Raw genomic sequence first — 24246 nt, 5'->3', positions numbered from 1 at the left:
ACCTACTAAGATTTACGAAAGATTGGTTATTACCATGTTTAGCTTAGCGGTAACATTCGTTGGGTTAGAGCGTCAGAGGCGTCAATTTTAAAGGAGTAAGTTTCATTTTTTTTTGACAAACGAGCATACGGGAGTTAAGTGATCACCGCCGTCAACATTCTTTTGCACCACCAGAGGAACCACAGAAGCATTGCTGGCCCTTAAGCACCTTCCTACATGCTTTTTTTAAGGTTTCCATGTCGTATCGTCCCGGAAACAGCTCATTCCACAGAACGTGGAAGAAAGTTCCTTGAAAGTTGGACAGTGGAGAACCGCCACACATCCAGATGGTGGAGATGATCCTTATTTGTGGCGTGTCATTCGAAGGTGGAATTTGGTGGCAGGAATCAGATAAAACAGCTCCCAGCCGTTCACAGAGCACCAGGTCCCCGACAATTCAAGGTGTTGCCCGAGTTTGGAATGGCAAATTGTCCGTTTGAGTACGCATAAAATATAGATATTATTTTGTTAGTGATAATATCCAACAGCTGTGTAGTTTATATCTTCGTAGTACCAATGTTTCATTTCAGTTGCAGTTTTAAATAGTATGTTTGTATTACGCTCGCAATAATGTTCTGAGCATTGTTGACCCAAGCACAACGAGCCCTGCGTAATGATGTACTTTACTTCTCTACAAACGTTACCTTTCACAGTAATGAGTTATAATTTTATATATCTCAATACTTTTACGCCATCTTTGAAATGCTATATTTTATTTTATAAGTGTGTGAATATGTTAGCCCGCAGATATGTACGATGTTCTGACTTCTGTCGGAGCTTTTACACGTGCAGTCTGTGGGTTCACTATACCCACGGACTAGTAAAAAAAAGAAGGACTCCGCGCCGTGCTATTAGCAAGTGAAGCACCTTTATGCTAGTGTGTGTGCGGTTACGGGGTATACCAGTTACACAATTTTTTCTCCCTTAAATAATCACATATCCACAAATACTTTTATATTATTGTTTTTACACTTTTTCACAGCGCACAACGGCATTTTTAAAATTATTATATTTTATTGGGACACAAACTGATCTGTCACAGACGATGGCAAATCTCATAATGGCGGCCTATCGGCTTGTATTAGTGTAAGTGTATGCGTGGGTCTATGTATTTACACGCTTACCGCCTGGTTTTGGTGACTCACTGTTATGTAAGGTGACACGGAGTCCTTATTTTTTTACTCGTCCGTGACTATACCCAAATATTTATTATTGTCCTCCGTGTCCACTATAATAATGACACGAGAGTGGGTCAGGGATTAACTTATAGGTATGCACAGTGTTGCCTTCAAAATAAGCAATACTTAATTAAATAGAAATTAAATAAAACTTTTTATTTGGAACAATTTAACATAATACTACTATTGTAAGTTTACTACTACTAAAACTGCAAATTTATACATCCAAATTATAAGAGTTCAAAAGCGTATTAGTTAAAATTGCGAAATGTATTGAAATTTATATCTAAACTACTTGTTTTGTTTTAAAGTGATAGCTCTCACTTCTAGGATTAGTACACAAATAAAATTTGAAAACAAAATTATATGAACGATGCGGTGCTCGAACCCACGACCTCTGGCGTTCCGTGCCAGTGCTCTCCCAACAGAGCTAACCGTTCGAGTGACGTATCGTCATAAAATCTTGTATGATTTGTTCAACTCAACAGCAGGTTATCAACTGTAAAGTAGATACTGTAGAATGTAGATGAAGCCACAACCTGAGAGTTGAACAAAGCATATAAGATTTTATGACGATACGTGACTCGAACGGTTAGCTCAGTTGGAAGAGCACTCACACGGAACGCCAGAGGTCGTGGGTTCGAGCCCCGCATCGTTCATAAGATTTTGTTTTCAAATTATATTTATCTATAAAATATGTAAAATTACTAGGCAAATGAGACTTGACATCTTATGTCTCAAGGTGACGAGCGCAATTGTAGTGCCACTCAGAATTATTGGGTTTTTCAATAATCTTGAGTGGCACTGCATTGTAATTGGCTGGCCGTATCAATAACCATCAGCTGAACGTTCTGCTCGTCTCGTCCCTTATTTTCATAAAACATAAAACATATTTTGGCATGGCATTTGGCTCTTGGTTTCCTTCACAGAACAGTTTAAAGAGATTAGAATTTTTAGTTTTAATAGTGTATTTTACCTGTTCTGTGGTTTTCTTCATATACAACAATATGTTATTAACTAGTACACGATGCCAAATAAAACATTGTTTACTTTTTCATATAACACTTGGCATAAAAAGGCATTTATTTTCTCAAAATTGATTCCTTTAGAATTCTTTTTGATGTCATTTCTAATAACTACTAGATACTACTACCGCTTCGGAAACAAATGGCGCTCTGAGAGAGAAGAAACGGCGCTAGAAACTCTCCCAGCATTCTTTTTTTGCGCTCTTTTCAATAAAAATAAACAATATTGTACAGTCATTTCTAATGCTATAAAATAACCACAATCTAGTCCAAGGCTGTCCGATTATTTAGATATTCAGCTGTGGAGTAATAGGATTTACGACAGAGCCATTTTTTTATAAAACATTTAAATTTATTTATAGATAATGCCTGAACAGTGGCTGGGACTTTATTATTGAAGTGTATAACATTTACCCTTAAAGCTATTATGTAACTTAAGATATGTTTATGCTTATATGGCTTCCGTTGGCTTCTTTTCACTTTACAAATAAGTGACTCATAACTATAATATAATTTAGATATTCCTTATCGATGAAGGATTATCTTTATAGTCTTTCGGATTGAAGTTACTAGTGGACCTGATAAAGATAACTGTATATAAATTATTGATCTACAGGAAGTTTCATGATTAAGTGAATTTACTTGGTCAATAAAATGTTTCGTATCGCTGTTTTGTTTTTGTTTTGTGGTTGCGTTTTTGCAAAATATGAAATTTATGATGGGTGAGTTCGATTTTTATGTATGCAAACATAATAAGTTAAACTCCAGCATATTAAAAAGGCACGCCTTGTTCTAAATGCCACTTGCTTCTACCCTTACAAACCTCACGCGCTTCCTCTACATTCATTACTCTTTTCATACATGCTTGCAGGTTGTGGGTGTTTCGGACCTTTCCTTTACTCAAATAGTCCCCAATTTGGTCGACGAATGTTCTACGAGGTCTTCCGCGACCGACTTGCCCACACACACTTGCCTTATATATTTGATGCGTCATTCTTTCTTCACTCATTCAGTCCATGTGTCCAAACCATTTCAGCATTCCTTTCTCAGTCCTTGTCACAACATCATCTTTCAGACCACAGCATACTCGTATATCGCAGCTAAATAATTATCAAATCATAATTAAAATTATTTTATGAAATATAATATATTTTATTATCATCTTAATACATGTAAATCCAGTGTGCTGATGTTTGTTTCCAGTGAACTCCTAAACTAATGAAAGGATTTTAATGGGGATTACTATTATGGTGTGCAGTTGAGAGATAGGATAGTTTTAATTTAATATCAGGTTATTAGATTAATAAGAAATTAACTGTATAAATATAAATTACTGTATATTGGATGCATCAGCCTTTAGAGCTCTGTATTCATTGTTTGTGTAAGGATACTTCGTAAACATGATGGTGGTGATTACGGTCACAATTAGTAACTGCATCCAACAAATACAATGATTGATTAAGTATAACAGGTCGACCTGGCACCACAAGCAGCACCACAGTTGACGCATGGACCAGCAATCGTTCAAATCGCACTTATTTGAAGATTTAATGTATGTTATTTAATTTGCCAGAAACTGTCATAATCATAATGTTAACACCAGGAACAGGCATAAACTTATGATGCCTACTACTCGGCTAAGTCGAGTTAGTAAGTCTTTTGTTGGGCAACAAAACGAAAGTATTACGTTATTCAAAAGAATTGTTCAAAAACGTTTGCGTGGTAAAGGTTACTATAACATAAATGACTTTCTTAATGATAACACAGGTTGGGAATGGAGTGACCGCCCTCAGGCTATTGAATAATAAGTTTAATTGTACAATATTATTTTGTAAACATATTTATTTGATGAAAAAAAAATGCCAGCTGAGTTTGTTGCGCCCATTCTTCTCAGGTCTGAGGCATTCATTTTGGATAATGGGTGGTAATTTTTTGACTTTCAATAAGTGATGTCACATCCTATTTTGAACAAAAATATTTGAATTTGAATTAGATGACCCTTCTTCACAAGTTAATAGGTTTTTGATGGTATACTTATATTTGTACAGACACGCACTATACAAGGTTAATATAGAAAGTGAGATACACGCTGAAGTTCTGAACAACCTGGAATCGAAGCATAATTTGGATTTCTGGCAGAGAGCTGCACCCGGCTATGACGCCGTAGTGTTGGTACCTAAACAATATCGCTTTTTGTTGGACATTGCACTCTTGTTCAATGGAATAAAGTTCAAAGTTGAAGTGGATAACGTCAAACCGTAAGTATCAAAATAAAAATAATAAATTTAATTAAGAAATAATAGTTAGTTTTTTATAGCTATAGGTACAGCCTCTGTTTTGCAGAGATGATTTATGGTTGTATATCCTTATATATATAATTGTTCTGTACGTGTGTTGACAGTGAACTCCCTCCTAAACAGCTGGACCGATTTTAATGATTTTTTTTTGTGTTCCAGTAAATTTGAGAATGGTTTAGATTCTCAATTTACTCCATATTACTTCTGCCCATGTTAGTGAACTCCTCCTAACTGCTGGACTGATTTCTCAAACTTAAGACATGTTTACAGGACAACGTCTGTCGGGTTCGCTAGTATGTATATAAATGTTAAAGAAATTCTAAGCAATAAATTTTATTATAGCGCAAAGAAATATTTCCACTTAGATATATTATCGAACTGTACTGAAAATCTTAGATGATTTATACGTATAAAGTCTCTTGCTGTTAGACAACCGATAAAAACAGGCCAGGTATATTAGTTTAGTGTGCCTGCCAAGCTACGTCTTACACTTGCGATTTGTATGTCACTTTGTTTTAGTGTGCTTGAATTGCTCAAAATAGAGGTTAATTCTAAAGTCATAGTCTGTCTATAAATATAATTAATGATCTAAGCTCAGAATATTATCTGTGTAAACAAATAATTTAAACATGCCTTAGAGACGTGTTTTGTTAAACAATCTAACTATAACAACGTCAGTGATCTAACAATAATGACGTCTAAAACAGAGTTTATCTTTTTCTATTACAAAACAGTGTTAAGCTTGTGTTTAACTAAAACGTCGTTAAGCACAAAATAAACTAAAGTGCGTAGGAACAATTAGAGGTACGGATCGCAATGATTTGTCAGACGTCATCTTTTTTTTTATGAAAATAAGGGACAAGACGAGCAGGAAGTTCAGCTGATGGTATTTGATACGCCCTGCCCATTACAATTCAGTGCCGCTCAGGATTCTTGAAACCCCCAAAAATTCTGAACGGCACTACAACTGCGCTCGTCAAGATGTTAAGTCTCATTTGCCCAGTAATTTCACCAGCTACGGCGCCCCTCAGACCGAAACACAGTAATGCTTACACATTACTGCTTCAAAGCAGAAATAGGCGCCGTTGTGGTACCCATAATCGAGCCGGCATCCTGTGCAAAGGAGTCTCCCACTGTCATCTGACTTACGTTAGACACACCTTAGACATGCATCGACTCGTGTTTAAATATAAGCAATGTCTAAAGATTGTTGAACGCTACAAAACAGGAAAACAGATTTGTAAAAGAACTTTTTAAAACAAGTGTTCAACCCATATTTAACTTTTTCGTAATAACATAGTATACGTTTTGTATGCAATTATAATAACTATAGTTTCGGGTTCGAATCCCGGTTGGTGCAAGCATTTATTTATTATTTATATGATGAATATGGATGTTTGTTTTCGAGTCATGGATGTTTAAATGTATTTATGTATGTTTATATGAGTTTATATATGTTTAAGTAAGTATATTGTAATAAATATATCGTTGTCTTGTAACCCATAACACAGGCTATATATGCTTAACTTGGGGCAAGATAATTTGTGTAAAAAGTGTGTCAATATTATTATTATAGTTAACTATCTTAATATATATATTTCTTTTATGCGTCAGTTGTAACTGAACTCCTCCTAAACGGCTGGACCGATTTTTATGATTTTTTTTCTGCGTTCCAGTGAATTTGAGAATGGTTTAGATTCTCAATTCCGTCCATATAATATAATTCTCCTGCTCATGTGTAGTGTTAGTGAAATCCTCCTAACGGCTGGACCGATTTTTCAAATTTAAGACGTGTGTACAGGACAACGTCTGTCGGGTAACACTATTATTCCTATAAATATTATAGATAAACATCAAATCATACAACCTTACCGTCTTAAAGTAAGGTTGTTAATTAAGTTGAATGAATGCGCGTTTTTCATCACGAATTATTATAAAATATGTATTAATCATACGATTGTTTCTTGACTAAGTGTAGTAGATTATATATGACTTATAAGAAAATAATTACTTTTTATCGAAAATAAGAAATTCTGACCGTTTTTTGTCATGGAAGTGTTCTTTTACCAAACTCGGTATTTAATTTATTTTTAGTAGTATTTATGTATGTTAATAATTTATCAATACATATCACGATATCTCTAATGTATAAAATTCCCGTGTCATGGTGTTAAACTTAGAACTCCTCCGAAACGGCTTGACCGATTCTCATGAAATTTTGAGTGCATATTGGGTAGGTCTGAGAATCGGACAACATCTATTTTTCATCCCCCTAAATGTTAAGTTTGGTCCACACGATTTTTTTTTTTTAATTTTTTTGACAAGTTTTTTTTACATACAACTTCAAATTTTCACCCATCTACGATCAACAGTTACTTTTGTATCGCGATTTTAATATCGGCAATACAACGTTTGCTGCGTCAGCTAGTATGTATATATATATAGTATTTGCGCTCACCATCGCTCTTCGTCAAAAAACTCCCTTAAAGCCTCGCCTAATATCTACAAAAAAATAATACTGGGTCTCGAAATATCGAGCAATTGCCAATTCCGCGGTCATCTGGAGGGCAAAGCCAAATTGACTTCCAGGAAGCTGGGTGTTATAAATAGATCACGGTAATACTTCAAGCCGGCCCACATTCTAGTGTTTTACAAAGCGCAGGTCCATTCACATACAAAATATGAGAGTGAAATATTAAGGCGAAGATTAAGCAGAAAACATGCAAACATGGTCAAGTTTCGTAGTGAAAGTATAGCATTTCGATCTATGAACACCACTTAATCCTGTTACACATATCCTTAAGTCTTATTTGTAGGTTGCTTATGCTTGCTGTTAGTTATAGTTAACACTGCCGAGCCTTTTTGAACTACCACATTACTTTGAAGTTAAACAAGTTTTTTGGCATGGCGTGACGCATTTTTTTGGTACTTCTCTCAGAAAAGTTATTCTTATAGCTTGTACTTTTTTGTGTAGGTTCATTTATTCAGATTAGTAGTGAATAACGAGGATTGTAAGCATATAAACTGTTTTCCACGCAAGAATTTTGAAAATATTGGCTTTGTTACATAGGTGGCCGGCAGCCATGAACTCAAATCGCTCTAGGTCGCTGGCATTTAGTGTCGCCTTAAGATGCGCGCGCGTCACTGTAACACAATAGTAACAGGGTGAAATTGGTTCCAAAAATTTCATCTGACGTTTGCGACATTCCTTATTTTTTAAATTTTCCATCAAATTGAATATATTTATAATATTTTGATGTATTGCGTTGTTTTCAGATTTTTAGACGAAGAAAATCACTTACTAACCGAAGCGTCACGGAGGAACAGTGGTATTGGAAGAAACGGTGCTCTTACTTTTAATAAAATTCATTCATACGAAGAGGTAAATAAAATATCTGGTGATTTTTCATCATTCTCTTATCATGCCGTGTTCGCATTGATATTCAAACAGTAGAAATATTTGATATTGCTGCTTTAAATTTCTATTTATTCTTTTTGTTATTTTAAAGTATATATACATAACCTTCACTTCTGGGATAATTACACAAATAAAATTTGAAAACAAAATTTATGAAGGATGCGAGACTCCAGCCCGTGACCTCTCACGTTCCATGCGAAACCACAACCTGAGAGATGAACAAGACATACAAGACTTATGAACGTGACGTCACTCGAACGGTTGGCTCAGTTGGAAGAGCGCTCGCACGGAATGCGAGAGATCGTCCGATGGATCCCACATCGTTCATAAATTTTGTTATCAAATTTAATTTGTGTAATATATAGGTATTTCTAACTCAAAAATATTTGATTTCCGAATAACTAATCACCAACATATATGTACTTGAACCTTCTCTAAAACACGTTGCATCTTATGGTATAAGTATCATTCCAATCGGTTCAGTAGTTTTCGCAGAATAACCGATCAAAGAAACTGGCTCTCCATTACATTATGAACGATGCGGGACTCGAACCCGGGACCTCACGCGTTCGGCCCGAGCGCTCTTTCCACTGAGCCAACCGTTCGAGTGACGTATCGTTGATAAATCATGTAGTTCAATATATATTAGTAATACAAGTAATTCAGTCATGGAATTGTTTCTGTTGTGTATGAACAAATCGCTTGTATTCTTTTTTAATAGAAAAGGAGGACAAAAGAGCGGACTAGTCACCTGGTGTAAAGTGATCACTGCCACCCACATTCTCTTACAACACCAGAGGAATCACAGGAGCGTTGCTGGCCTTGATATCGTATCGTCTCGGTAACACCGCACAAGGAAGCTCATTTCACAGCTTTGTAGTACGTTGAAGAAAGCTGCTTCAAAACCGCACTGTGGAGGACTGCCACACATCCAGATAATCGGGAGGATATCCTAATTTATCCTTATTCCTTTCTCAGGTGGACTTATTTCTAGAAATATTAGCCAGACTATACCCGAACCTTGTTACTGTAGTGAATGCAGGAAGAAGTTTTCAGCGGAGGAACATTAAATACATCAAAATATCTACAACAGACTTCAAAGTAAGTGATTCCATTCAAATTGATAGTGTTATTAGATGATCAACATATTATGGTCAAACATGGCCGTGGTTAACATATGGATAATTATGGTATGACTGCTTCTACCCACGTTGAAGATTTAACAGGACGACGATGTGCATTGAGCCTCTTGATGTTAGGCAGGCATAAAAAGTCATAAAAGGCATTTATTTTCTAAAAATTGATTCCTGAAGAATTCTTTTCGATGTCATTTCTAATATATTAGACACTACTACCACCTCGGAAACAAAGCGCTCTGAGAGAGAAGATGCAGCGCAACTCTCCCAGCATTCTTTTTTTTTTGTGCTCTTTTTAATCAAATATAATGTCATTGTTATTGCTATAAAATAATCATAATCATAATCTAGTCCCAGGCTGTCAGATCACTTAGGTATTCAGCTGTGGAGTAGTAGGATTTACGACAGAGCTATTTTTTAATAAAACATTTATATAACGCCTGAACAGTGATTGGGACTTTATTATACAAGTGTATACTTTTACTACCTAATCCTACTAGAACTAGTTACAAACAATCTATACCTTATTTCTATTGTTATAATAATGAAAATCACAATTAAGAGCAAAAAGGCATGACAACAGGCCCGGTTTATTAGTTTAGTGTGCTTCACAGATACGTCTTACACTCGCGATACGTCATTTCTGTTATTGTATGATTTATATATTCATGATATATCTGTGCGTTTCACCTGCGTATCGCGACAGAAGGCGATTTGATCGATCCACTCTCGTTTAAGGCGACACTAAATGCCTTGAGCGATATGAGTTCACAGCTGCCGGCCCGCCATCTATGTAACAAAGCCAATATTTTCAAAATTCTTGCGTGGAAAACAGTTTATATGCTTACAATCCTCGTTATTCACTACTAATCTGAATAAATGAACCTACACAAAAAAGTACAAGCTATAAGAATAACTTTTCTGAGAGAAGTACCAAAAAAATGCGTCACGAGTTATGTATCGGGCGTCGGGAATTGAGTTTTTTAAAAGCACTTTATTTAACAATATTTAATGTTACTCACAGGTAAATTGGAACAAGACTGATTTAACAATATTATAATTACACTAAAGAAATCTATAAGACAATGGGTGCTCGATCAGCACTACGTCGAGGTACGGGGTGGCAACGTATGCAGGTTTAGCCGTGTTGGGCCTGCGTAACTCCTCCCTCCTTTAGCTGGAAGCTGACCCGGCAGCTTCCCACAGTGTCCTCACTGTGTTGTACAGCGGTGTCCTTGGCTGCATGCGACTTCCTCCAGCTAATGATCCTTGTGACTCCAACAGCAATCAGCAAGCCATATAGGATAAGGGTAGTCCAACTTGGTGTTGCCATCATGGTGGTCCAGTGTGGTTCCTCCGTGACAGATATGTCTTGGGCTGTCTCCAGAAGGTGCTGCAGGTTGTCCAGTTCTATATTTTCCAATTTTATATGATACTGTACTGGTAAACTCTTTTCAATATTTCTAGGCAGTGGAACAACTTCATTAAATGTAATCTAAAGAGATTACATATAATGAAATTGTTGAAGATTGAAATGAAATTTACTTTGCGGTTTGAGTTTAATGTTTTATTCAGTATCTCAACTTGGCATCCCTCTGTAAGGGTAAGTAGGAATGTACCTGAAGCCTTTTTGTATGTAGATTTTGCTAAACACTTGATGTGGATGACTGTTTCTTCTCTCAGGACAATTATCCAAGTATTGTCCTTGATCCTCTGCACTATACTTTTATTAATCTGCATTTTCGCGTATGTACAGTTTGAAGTGCGGTGTTGAATTCGCGATATAATACAATCTTCTGATGCCCTCGTGGATGCTGTGTTGGACAACTCGCAGAGCTGCGTGTTTCCGTTGATTGTTCTGCATTTGCCTTCCAGGTATTCGTACTCATCGCTACCAAGTGCTAGGTATTTGGATTTTGGAATAATAGTTAGGTTTGACGAGTTAGGGATGGAGTACATGTGGATGAGGTCATATATATTAGAATCAATGGAAGGGATTTCTAAGATAAAAGTCAAAGAATGTTCCGTACTATATGATTTTACTTTTATAGATTTTTCCAACTCATGAATCTTATTTAAACTTATATCTGGTACTGGCAATAACTTATGTTTTTTATGAATTATTGAAATTTCATTTAAAATGTTATATGGACTTATAATACTAGGGTGCATTACTCCTAATTGCGCAAAAGACATTGCGTCTTCTAAAATTTCTAATCTATCTAATATAATTTGTAAGCTAAAATCTATTTCTACGTATATTTCTAAGAAATGTAAATGGTTGGCAATCTTATCGCTAATCCGTGATTGATTTTGGATGGTTAGAAGCAATTTATTTTGATTTAAATTTATTTTTTCAATTTGATGGCTAAATTCTTTAATGGTACTTTCGGCAAGTATCAGGGATTTGCCCTGGGTGCTCGCGATATTATTAACTTTGTTATGAATATTAGAAATTTCTGCTTCGAATTTAAGTGCATCATCGTTATCCAAATTTCCTGTAATTGATATTACTATAGAGCCTAAACCATTTACAAGGCCTCTCTTCCTTCTATTTGTGTGCGGAATAATAAAACTAATTTTCTTTCTTATAAGAGATAAACTATGTACTATTTGATCTTTATACGATCTATGTCTGTCTCCAATTGATGTATCTTTTTTGGCAGCTTTAACACTCTCGAATAAAGATAAAAGTTTAATTGATGTTAAATGTAGATACGTGACATAGACACATGCAAGATTAAAATAATCGACTTGTCGTAGTACTTGACCCTGTTTAAGCAAACGGATTCCGTTCTCATAATTTATAGGGACAAGCTTTACGTCGGCGGTTGTTGTGAGCACGATTGCTCCTGAGATGAGGATCCTGAAACAAGATGAGGTCTTCGTAGAAGCTTGAGGTGTACTCTGATTGATTCTGAGTTAGGGTGGTTACCTATAATCTCCGCTACGTTATTAGGGTGAAGATGAATAATTTTATACGGACCTTTAAATATGGGCTTAGTTTTATTATTTCTTGCTATCTTAGCTACTTGCTTATATACTATATCACCTACCTTGAGCGCAATTTCTTCGGCGTTTTGGTTGCGCTTGGCGATGACAGCCTCCTTGTTCTTTGACATGTGAGCTGCTATGCATTCTTGTACGGCTTCGGTGTTCATCTTGTGTTTTATTACATAATCCTGATAAAACTCTTTGGGGTAATAAATTTCTAAAGGGTTTCGTGATGCTGTGTGTCCGAATAGAATTTCATGTGGAGTATAATTTGTCGCTGAGTGTATAGTGTTATTATACGCAATAAGTGCGCATTTCATTATTGTCTCAGTTGTGTCATCCTTATTTGTCATCTTTTGAATTCTAATTATTTCTGAAAGAGTTGAGTGTAACCGTTCTATTGGTGAATTAGAATTAGGGTTATACGGTGTTGTGAAGTGCATATGAATATTGTGTAATGCACAAATTTCTTTGATTACATCATAATCAAACTTTGTGTCTGAGTCTGTTGTGATTTGGTGTGGTAGTCCCAATGTCGATATGACTTGTAACAGTGCGTCTGCTACGTGAACACTGCTACATGCACTGATGGGAATAGCTTGAGCAAATTTAGAAAAATTATCGATTATAGTTAGAAATGTAACTCCTCCTGTCGAGTACAGATCCATGTAAAGGTGTTTCATTTGTTTTCTGGGTGTATCGGTTAATGCTAAAGCTGGTTTAAATGGATTTCGTTCATATTTCGCTTTAAGACATATGTCACATTGATTAATATATCTTTGAATGGTAAGTAACATGTTAGGCCAATGGTAATTTCGGTGTAACTGCTTATGCGTCTCTTGAATACCTCGATGGGCTGTTTTTCCTTCGTGGTATTTCTTAATTAATTCTTGTTGTTCATTTTTATTTTCAACTAAAGTGACGCGAGTTGTGCATCTAATTAATTTAGGGCCTCTATCGTTAAAGATTGTAGTATATACTCTAGAAAAGGCCAAGTATAGCTCTTCATTATAGAAATAGCAATGGAATATTCTACCTGCTATAGTGTGTTCTTTTAAGAAACGTATAATTTCCTGTTCCGTATTATTAATTGGAATAAAAACATCTTTGATGACAATTTTAGAGTTTGTAGAGCGATTATCGACTCTATATTCTAAACCAGGGGTTGATCGTATGTGAAATTGCTTCAATTGTCTGTCTATAGCGTCTGTCAGTATTGGTATGCCTGCATTTTCATTATCAGGTTGGGTATGATTTGTACTTATTAACTGGTTCTCACTAATTGTGACTGCACTCATGCTGTCTGATTCAGCCTGAGAGAGTACAGGTACTGGTAAGTTAATGTGACTTGTGGATGGTTCAGGTTCTTCCACATTGTTTTGGGCTGATTGCTCCATCTCATTTTCTCTCCGTGCATTTTCAAAAATTCTATCTATCTATTATCGTCGTAATTATCATCAAAATTTACAGCTAGGGAATCTATGCTATTATGGAAAATTTTAACCCTAGATAATGCATCTGCATTAGTGTTTTGACGTCCTTTTTTGTATATTACGTTATAATTATACTCAGCAAGCTTTAGACGCCAGCGAGTTAACTTAGAATTAGGGTCCTTTAATGACATAAGCCAAGTGAGTGGTCTGTGGTCTGTATAAATTGTAAATTTGTTACCATATAGATAAGGTCTAAAATATTTTGTTGCCCATATAATGGCTAATAATTCTTTTTCAATAGTTGAATAACGCGATTCTGTGTCGGAAAGCGTACGTGATGCGTAGGCTACCGGCTTATCCGATCCCACTTTTCCTTGGGATAAAACCGCGCCAAGAGCTACGTCTGATGCATCTGTTGTTAATATAAAAGGTTCATCAAAGTTTGGATATTGTAAGATTGGGGCATTTGTTAAGATTTGTTTACATTTATTAAAAGAATCAATAAATTCAGCGTTGTGTGTAACTTTGCTGTGTTTCTTTAGACAAAGTGTTATTGGTTTTGTAAGTTTAGCAAAATCTTTTATGAACTTCCTGTAGCATCCTACAAGTCCAAGAAAAGCTTTTATTTCTTTTTGATTTTGGGGCAATGGGAATTTTAATACGGCTTTTATTTTGTCTTTATTTGGTTTAAGACCTTCATCCGTTAGTTCGTGCCCTAAAAAGTTCACTTGTTTTTGTAAAAATTCAGATTTTTCAAGTTGTATTTTTGAATTATGAGTTTTAAATCTATCAAATACCTGTCTAAGTTTGTCAATGTGTTCCTGAAGGGATGTAGAAGCTATAATTACGTCATCAAGGTACGTATAAACGTTGCTAAGGACTCTAAGTATATGGTCCATTAGCCTCTGAAACGTACTTGGTGCGTTTTTTAAGCCAAAGGGCATTCTTAAAAATTCACAATGCCCTCTCTCTGTAGAGAATGCTGTCTTTTCTATATCATTAGGGTGCATTTCCACTTGATGGTATCCACTAGCTAAATCTAATGTTGTAAAGTATTGGGCTCTTCCTAACCTATCAAGTATGTCATGTATATTAGGCAAGGGATACTTATCTTCTACTATTCTATCATTAAGACGTCTATAATCTATAACAAGACGCCACTTAACTTTACCGGACGCATCTGGTTTCTTCGGTACTATATGAGTTGGACACGACCAAGGTGATATGCTCTCTCTTATGATACCTTGTCGTAATAAGTTATCAATTTGTTTCTTTGTTTCGTCCCGTTGTTTAGGGGCTTGTCTGTAGTTACGAACAAAGATAGGGTTGTTATTTGTCAATCTTAGTTCGTGTTTCACAGCATGAGTGAAAGTTAAGGGTATGTGTTCTGAATAGAAAATTTCACGATATTGATAACATATTTTTGTTATTTCCCTTTTGTCTTCCTCATTCAAGTGATTTGTACGTATTTGATTTAAATTTTCTTTAAATATTTTGTCCACGTCTGGATTTACTTTTAACGAATTTATTTTACTTATTTCAAGATTTTCGGATAATTTTTCTAACTTAATATTGGTTACAACTGGGATAAATTTATTTTCGTTATTATAGTTTATAACCGTGGTTCTGAAGGAACCATTTTATACCGTCACTAATGCTGCGGGTGACTCTAAGTCTTCCGACCAATAAAGTTTTTCTTGTAAATATTGGCCGTCGATGTGATGTGTTTTCACATGAACCAATCTTTCACATTTAGGACCTATTTTAATTTTCCTAATTGGTTTATTTAGGTACATCGGGATATCTACCGCCGATGTGCGTAATATATTTTTATTTAAATCTATTGTACTTTTTAGTGACCTCAATAAGTCACAACCTATAAGACCTCTATATTTTGGATCGAAATCAAATATAAGAAATTTATGACTAAGATTAATATTAAAAATTGGTGGTAAGGGTAGGTTTATTACATAATTATGGCGAGAAACACTATGAGCCGTTGATATTTCAAAAGGTTCATATTCCACATAAGGTTCATAATACGTATTAAAAATAGCATCTGAAGCAATCACACTTCGGCTTGCTCCAGTGTCAATAAGAAACTTACCTCCTAATTCGGGTATTTCTATGTAAGGGAGGTGATCCCTGACCAACAAGTTTATTTTCACTAGGTCTGGTCTGGCATCTCCTGAGTTTGAGGAAAATCCTGCTGGTACTCCTCTTCAGGTTCCTGTACTACATGATATGGGTACTCACCTTCATTGTAGTTGCTATGGCATTCATTGCCATATAATACTGGTTGACCTTGAGTATAGAAAACGTTCTGAGCAGCATACTGGGGCGTATTCGGTTTATTCACGGACCGCATAGTAACATCGGAACTTATTTTAGGTGTTACCTGTCTTTGAGGTACATTAAATTGCCTAAAATTCGCGCTGTTACTATTCCTAAAATTACCTGAGTTTCTCTTAAAATTAGGTGCAGGGGGTATAGACATATTTTGACGATTTACTATATTAGAAGGCTGGTGGTGCTGAGGTTGCGTCCCTATAAAATTCCTTGATGGAATATTCCGCTGTTGCGAAACTCTAGGAGCATCCTTTTGCTTAAAATGGGAAGCAGGTGACCCGTTATAAAAAGGTTTACTGTGGACGAGCCTAGCCTCTTCCTGCCTTGCTGCCATAATTGCTGACTCTAATGTTAAAGGTTTACTTACTCTAACTCCTAACGAAACATTGATATCTAATTGATTAGTATATTGCTCTATAACCATTTCCTCATAGTACGAACGGTCTCCGTGTTTACCGACCGAGTAAAGAGTATCTAACAACTCACGGAGTCGTTTGCCAAATGTCTCCGCATCTTCGAATTTATTCCTACGGGTCCGCGTGAGCTCCTGCATCACCTGGATTTCATTGCGCGGTTCTCCTAAACGTCTAATTAGAGCGTTTTTAATGGAGTCCCACGTTATTAACGACTCTTCGTAGGCTATCGCATCAATAGCGACACCTCCTAACTTACTTTTCAATAAACATATAAATGCTGGGTGAACCCGGGAGGGTTCACTTAAAAGTTGTATAATATTTTCTACTTCTCTAATATAAAAGTTTAATAACTTTGGGTTCCCATCATACCGTGGTAATAAATCGGCAAGGAATTTAAAATCCTTATCAAATTCACTGAAAGACATTGCGTTTCGGATTACACTATTGTTCTAATACTCGGTAATTATCACCTAAATACACCTTTCTTGTCACTAAGTAAGTGTAACCCGTTATTTAGCGATATTAGCTGTACGCAACGTACTTTAACTTTTATAATAAAATATATATAATACTAGGACAGTAGATATAGCAGGATACTTGAATAGCGAGAGTACTCACCAAATCAGCATCTGCATCTGCTGTCGAGTCTTGCCCAGCGCGTGAATTCCCAATGTTCCGGGTTTTCGTGCGCGTTGATGATGATGTCCCAACGACCGACGAGGTTCTTTAATTCTTGCGGTTTAGCGGCTCGAAAACCACAGCTACTTTACACTCGGAAGATTTTATACCGACGAAAAGAAGCTACCGCGAGACTACTCGACTGCGCCAGTTATGTATCGGGCGTCGGGAATTGAGTTTTTAAAAAGCACTTTATTTAAAAATATTTAATGTTACTCACAGGTAAATTGGAACAAGACTGATTAAACAATATTATTATTACACTAAAGAAATCTATAAGACAATGGGTGCTCGATCAGCACTACGTCGAGGTACGGGGTGGCAACGTATGCAGGTTTAGCCGTGTTGGGCCTGCGTAACTCACGCCATGCTAAAAAACTTGTTTAACTTCAAAGAAAAGTGGTAGTTCAAAAAGGCTCGGCAGTGTTAACTATAACTAACAGCAAGGATTAGCAACCTACAAATAAGACTTAAGGATATGTGTAACAGGATTAAATAGTGTTCATAGCTCGAAATGCTATACTTTCACCACAAAACTTGTGTAAAAACATCATGTTTGGGTGTTTTCTGCTTACTCTTCGCCTTAATTGTAAAGATTGTTGTAGGGCATGACCTGTATCTCGGCGATAAGCACCAAGCTTCAGGTCTTGTTTTATAATACGCGACAGAGTCCTAGCGGGAATCTTCATTTCTCGCGATAAGATTTTTTGCTTCCTAATGGGGTTTCGAAAAATTCTGGCTTTAACAGCATTGTAGTTCTAACAACACGCGGCCGCCCTGATCTTTTCTGGTGTTCGACAGACGAAGTGTTGCTGTATCTGTTGATAGTACGATATACGAACATAGGGTAGATACCAAGCTTTTGAAGTGTCTGGAATATGATCGACGGCTCCATACCCACTTTGTGCAAGGCGAACACTGCAATCCTATTTTCTTTAACACCCCATTCCATATTGTAATTTGATAATGAACACGAAAAAATATGTGAAATGGCGCAAAATTGTAATAAGTTTTTAAAATAATATACGTGTTCCAATTTCAAAATAATTAAAAAGTTGAATAAGGAAAAGTTTTTATGTAACAGTATTTATGGGCAGACTAGTCATTAATAATTTGCAACACGTTATAGCTGTGAATCCTAACCACAACATGGAATGGACCAACATTAGGCAAACGAAGAGTTGGCAGACCAAATAAATGGTGGACTGACGATTTAATAGAGATAGCAGGAAAAGACTGGATGCATAAAAGCAAAAATCGAACACTATGGAAAAACATGGAGGAGGCCTTTAGTCTAACGAGATTCACAACTCAAATAGAAGTATAAGCAACTAATCTTACTAACACCAAACTATTAGAAATATATCTTACCTACTAATACTACTAATAATTCGCTTGTGTAAAAAGAGTTTTGGATTAAACGAGGCTTTATTATTATTATTATTATAGCTGTGAATCAAACACTCTTAATAGTACTCTCTCTTAGTACCTAGATACTACTTTTCAACAAAACAATGCACGTTATATATCTTATATAGCCTAAACACATGATCAAACCATATTCGATGCTATGTCGTATTGTCCAACGTACAAAATTATTATTAGTACCGTCCGGATCATTCCGTCTACCTTGTCGAACCAATTGGTGAGAAGCGCCCACCGGCCCGTACCAACTCTGACCATGTGTGTAGGCTTCTACTAAGGCCGATAAATACTTTTCAGTCTGTTTGTCTGTGCACACCAATTTCTAAAAACGGCTCAACCGATTCCTTTATTTTTAGCGATTAAAAGATTATTAGCTCCCCGTAATGTTTGTTTTCGTCCAATAAGTTTGTGAAAAAGGAAATAACACCTAAAAATACGTGAACAAAGTCGCGGGCTCTTAATAAATAAATTTATCATCAATATAATCGCATTACGTTCTGACATTTTTCATGTATTCTGTAAAGCATTTCGGGAAAATTGAAGCGCGCTTATCCGCTTAAAGGAACTTATCAAAGAGTAATAAAGTGGTATTAAATCAAGCAATCATTATATTGCCACCGCTGGCGAGGTGATGATAATGAATGGAAGTAATCTATTGTTCACATCCGAAAATATAGATTTCGTAGACCTTAATTAATTTATACGCCTAGATAGAGCCCTTTGCTGTTAGACAACCGATAGAAATAGGCCAGGAATATTGGTATAGTGTGCGTGATAAGCTACGTCTTACGCTAGCGATTTGTATGACACTTTGTGTTAGTGTGCGTGAATTGCTCAAAATAGAGGTTAGTTCTAAAGTCTATTTTTTTTCGTCATTTTCACAGCTGTCATAGTCTATCTAGAAGTACCTATAAATGATCTAAGTCTTATACATATTTTTGTGCCATCGGAATATAACTCGTTCAGACGAGATTTATCTTAAAATCAACCAGGCGATAAAGTTAAGGATGGGGTATACATAACGGCTTTAGTTAATAGATTTCAGGAGAATTTCTTGCGCCGCTTCTTCTCTCTCTGAGCGCCATTTGTTTCCGTTTTTTTCGGTTTTAGTATCTAGTATATTATAGTAAATAAATGACAACAAAATGATTTCTAAAGGAATCAATTTTGAGAATATAAATGCCTTTTATGCCTTTTTAGATTTTTTAATTGCTTACCCTGCCTTAATCGATTCGAGCCGACTTTATTGGAACTAGCGTTGAATAGGCGAGCGTCACGTCTAGTTTTCAATTCAAAAAGTTTTTCACAAAAAAAAATAATTACCATACACACATTTTAAGGCGACACTAAATGCCAGCGACCTTGAGCGATATGCGTTCACGGCCCGCCATCTATGTAACAAAGCCAATATTTTCAAAATTCTTGGGTGGAAAACAGTTTATATGCTTACAATCCTCGTTATTCACTACTAATCTGAATAAATGATCCTACACAAAAAAGTACAAGCTATAAGAATAACTTTTCTGAGAGAAGTACCAAAAAAATGCGTCACGCCATGCCAAAAAACTTGTTTAACTTCAAAGTAATGCGGTAGTTCAACAAGGCTCGGCAGTGTTAACTATAACCAACAGCAAGCATTAGCAACCTACAAATAAGACTTAAGGGTATGTGTAACAGGATTAAGTAGTGTTCATAGCTCGAAATGCTATACTTTCACCACAAAACTTGACCATGTTTGCGTGTTTTCTGCTTAATCTTCGCCTTAAAACAAGTTATCAAATCGTAGTTACTCTAACATCTTTGTGCCGTTTTGTGTTGAGATACATGGCCCAAGGGGCCCAGAGGCGCGGAGAATCTAAGCGCCTCAATAGAGCTACTGGAAACCCAAGTTAGCTTGCAGTTTTTTGGGTCAACGGTCTGCCTAGCTATCCAACGCGGAAATGCTGCCAGAATTCTATACAGCCAGATATAATTTAATGTAATAATACTATTGTAAATATACATAATTGAAAGTAATTAGCATTGTATTACATCAAATTCAAATATTTTTATTGAAAACAGGATACAATGATACAATGAAACTACCACCTATTCCAAAAGGTATGCCTCAGACCTGAGAAGAACGGGCCCAACAAACTCAGCGTGCTTCTTTTTTTTACAAAAATAAATACAATGTAAAATTGTACAATGAAATCCATTATTTAATAGCCTGAGGGCGGGAGCTTCATTGCTAATCTGTGGCATCATTGAGAAAATAATTTATGCTATAGTAACCTTTACCACAAAAACGTTTATTAACAATTCTTTTGAAATTCGTAACACATTTGCCCCGAACATTTTCTGGGATCTTGTTGCAAAGCAAATATTAGTAGTAGTAGTAAGCATAAACCATTAATAACTACTAAACATACAAACATACATTCTCTTTTATATATATAGATTGATGTAAATAAATATTTTAACAAATTTTTTCAGGATCATAGAAAGCCAGTAATTTTCGTTCAGTCGTTGCTACACGCTCGTGATTGGGTCACGCTGCCAGCGAGCCTGTACACCATCCATAAGCTGATCATTGATATCACGGAGCGAGATCTGGTCGAGAAAATAGACTGGATCATTCTACCCATCGCCAATCCTGACGGATACGTCGCATCAAGAAGAAATGTATGGTTCTCTATATTCTATGGTTCTTCTATATTCTAGAGGGAGGCTTCTTTTCACAGGATGTCGGCTAGATTATAGGTAGCACAACGGTGCCTTTTTCTACCGTGAAGCAGTAATGTGTAAGCATTATTGTGTTTCGGTCTGAAGGGCGCCGTAGCTAGTGAAATTACTGGAGATTAAGAGACTTAACAACTTATCCCAAGATGACGAGCGCAATTGTTTTGCCGGTTAGAATTTTTGGGTTTTGTCAAGAATTCGGAGCGACACTGCATTGTAATAGGCAGGGGATATCAATTACCATCGTCTTAACGTCCTGCTCGTCTCGTCACTTACTGTCATAAAAATACTTAAATGTTTTATGCTTATGGTTAACGAGAAATTCTTGGACTTATATAGGGTATTTGAAAAGCATAAAGTGCAGAAATAGGTCACACCAGGTCCTCTTAAGACATGTGATGTTAAGTTACTTAGTATTTTCCATAATTTCCTGCCTAATGGCAGTGAAAGTCGTTGTAGTAACGGACCAGCATTATGTGCAAAGACGACTCCCACCGAGCTTAGATTAATATTTATTTTAATTATCGTTACATTAGAGTTATTATTTAACAATAATAATTCTTTATTTCATACCCTTAATCCATAGTACAAACACGCAAAAAAAGTGTGTGTGTCTATCTTACCTATAACTCCGTTTAATAACCAAATCAGGTCGACGGTATCATTTTCATTACAACCTTTAATATTTGGTTCCATCTAGTTGCTTAAGTATCCTTTCCCCTAACGTGATATATTTATCATTGAGCAGTTCCGGTGGCCATCTTTGGTCATCTTAATTATTAGGCCTCAGAGATTTTTTGTAAAAAATATTTTTTGTGTTTGAAAACTATTAACCTATAAAGCTTAAGGATTTTTTTCAGTTACTCATAATTATTAATTCCATCTGTAAATCTTATTTGATCTGGAAGTAAGCCTTCAAATGAAAAATATAATAAATCACACTTGTTAACCTTTTATCTGAACTCGGTTGAAAAATTAATATGGCCATCTAAAGAGATTTCTTTTTTCATATTGTCAAGAGTAAATCTTAAATTACTTTTGCAATAGGAGCTATATTTAATATTAGTCAGGGAGCATATTTTAAAATGCATATCACATGTTATTATGCAATTACCTCCACTCATGCAGTATGAGATGCAATTTGCAAAATCCGATTACGTTGCCTTTTCCTGTCTTTCTTACAATGGTAGTATAAAGGAAAGTCATGTCTCTTTTAGTATTTTGTCTCGAATCGTTAACGGTTTTGATGTAAAAAATGAGTTTAAATATTTTTAGTTGCATAATTGTTGTAGCTATTTATTATCATTGAATATGTATAATTATATGAAGATAATATAATATAATAATTGTACCGGAAGACGTAGTGTTGGTAGGTCCCCCAAAAGATTGATTGTCAATCTGGTCAACATCGCTGGAACACGTCGGACTTCTTTTCTTGGACCTTTTTTTGTATTCTTTAACCACATTTACTAATAAATGCTTCTTTCCATATCTTTGCTTTAATTTTATTTGCTTTTCCGTTTGGGTCTCGTTTGCGACTGACGATTTTATAATGGTACAGTGTTACATATGGTACCGTATGTGACATATCTGCGACGTTTGTTGCCCGGGATATGCCCATTACTTGCCAAAGCACAATCTTCGATGTAGCTACTTTATCCCGTGATTGAAATTAAAACATTGTTACAATAATAAAATTTTACAATCAGTTCGTTTAACATATTATCGTGCTGGAATAAGATAAAAGTGTTTATGAAGTTATTCTTCTTCAGGCGCGTTATAAAAAAATGATAAAAGACTGAAATTTTAAGATGCGCGCGCATCACTGTAACACAAAATTACCAGGTTGAAGTTCGTTTCTAAAATTGTCTGACGTTTGCGAAATCCTTTATTTTTTTTGATTTCTTCGTCCATTATTAGGATAGGCAAAGGGGACTCAAGGCCGTACAGCCCTATTCGTTATTTAATAATTAAATGTCAAAGCCATTGTTGCAAGATTACTTCAAAATTGTTCCTTCTAAAAACGTAGAATAGCATGAGGAATAAATCTTTTTAATGATTTTTCCTTTGATTTTTGCATTAGGCCAAGAAAGTATAATTTCTTGCGTGCGTATGTGTACACACACACACTTTTTTGTGCTATTTGAAACAATTATGACAACATTAGTTATACTGTTTCCAGGAACGATTTTGGCATAAAAACCGTGCTACGAGCTACTCTTTCCTGACCATCTGCAGAGGCGTGGACTTGAACAGAAATTTCGGTTTCGATTGGGGTAATACATCCAGCAACTTCGCCTGCTCCGAAGTTTTCCATGGCCGTAGGGCATTCTCCGAACCTGAAACTCGAATCATTAAGACTATTTTAGATCAGTATGTCAGAAGAATGGAAATGTTCATCGATATTCATAGTTTTGGCAGCATGATCTTGTATGGTTATGGAACTGGAGAGCTTCCTGCCAATGCTTTGACTCTTCAAGTTGCCGGAGTGAATATGGCTCAAGCAATAGATTCTGTTAAAAGGCCTTACAATAAAGACTATACTGTTGGCAATTTTGCTTTGGTTCTAAACAAGGCGTCTGGAACTTGTAGTGATTATGCACAAGCTATTGGTGTTCCATTGGCATATACATTTAAATTACCTGGCTTTAGATTTGGATTCGATACAGCTTTGGGTTTCTTAGTCCATCCTGATTTCATTGAACAGGCTGGTATTGAAACTTGGGAAGGTATCAAATCTGGAGCGCAATTCGTTCTTCGGGTTGTTGGTCAAGCATAAGATAAATTAGTGCTATTTAGTCAATAAAAAAAGCATAAAAACTGAAAAGATTTGAAAATAGTTTCCATAAATTATATTACTCGTCAGTCACACATTTATCTCTGTTTTATTTTTTACTCTTCACCCTTTAAGAAATTTAAAAAAGTTCACGTCGCTAAAGGAGTATTATATGCATTTGTGTTTGTCCAGTAAGGAACCTGCTTTATTTTTATGAAAATAAGGGACGAGATGAGCAGGACGTTCAGCTGATGGTAATTGATACTCCCCGCCCAAAAACCCAAAAATTCTGAGCGGCACTACAACTGCGCGCGTCACCTTGAAACATACTTTGTCAAGTTTCATTTGCCCAGTAATTACA

At 35.9% G+C, this 24246-nt stretch overlaps 1 protein-coding gene across 1 annotated transcript; it reads left to right on the top strand.

The window, feature by feature from the left end:
• The first annotated feature begins 2868 nt into the window (after positions 1-2868).
• Positions 2869-23986, top strand: LOC126978140 (carboxypeptidase B-like). The gene is made up of 6 exons (XM_050826886.1): positions 2869-2964; positions 4291-4500; positions 7816-7921; positions 8936-9058; positions 20864-21052; positions 23292-23986. Exons 1-6 carry the CDS (start codon positions 2897-2899, stop codon positions 23886-23888), a joined length of 1293 nt encoding a protein of 430 aa, XP_050682843.1. The 5' UTR covers positions 2869-2896; the 3' UTR covers positions 23889-23986.
• The last annotated feature ends 260 nt before the right edge of the window (positions 23987-24246 follow it).

The sequence above is a fragment of the Leptidea sinapis genome, chromosome 47, assembly GCF_905404315.1.
Source record: "Leptidea sinapis chromosome 47, ilLepSina1.1, whole genome shotgun sequence".
NCBI lineage: Eukaryota > Metazoa > Arthropoda > Insecta > Lepidoptera > Pieridae > Leptidea > Leptidea sinapis.
Note: the sequence above shows the minus strand (reverse complement) of the source record. Positions and strands in the feature narration are given on the sequence as shown.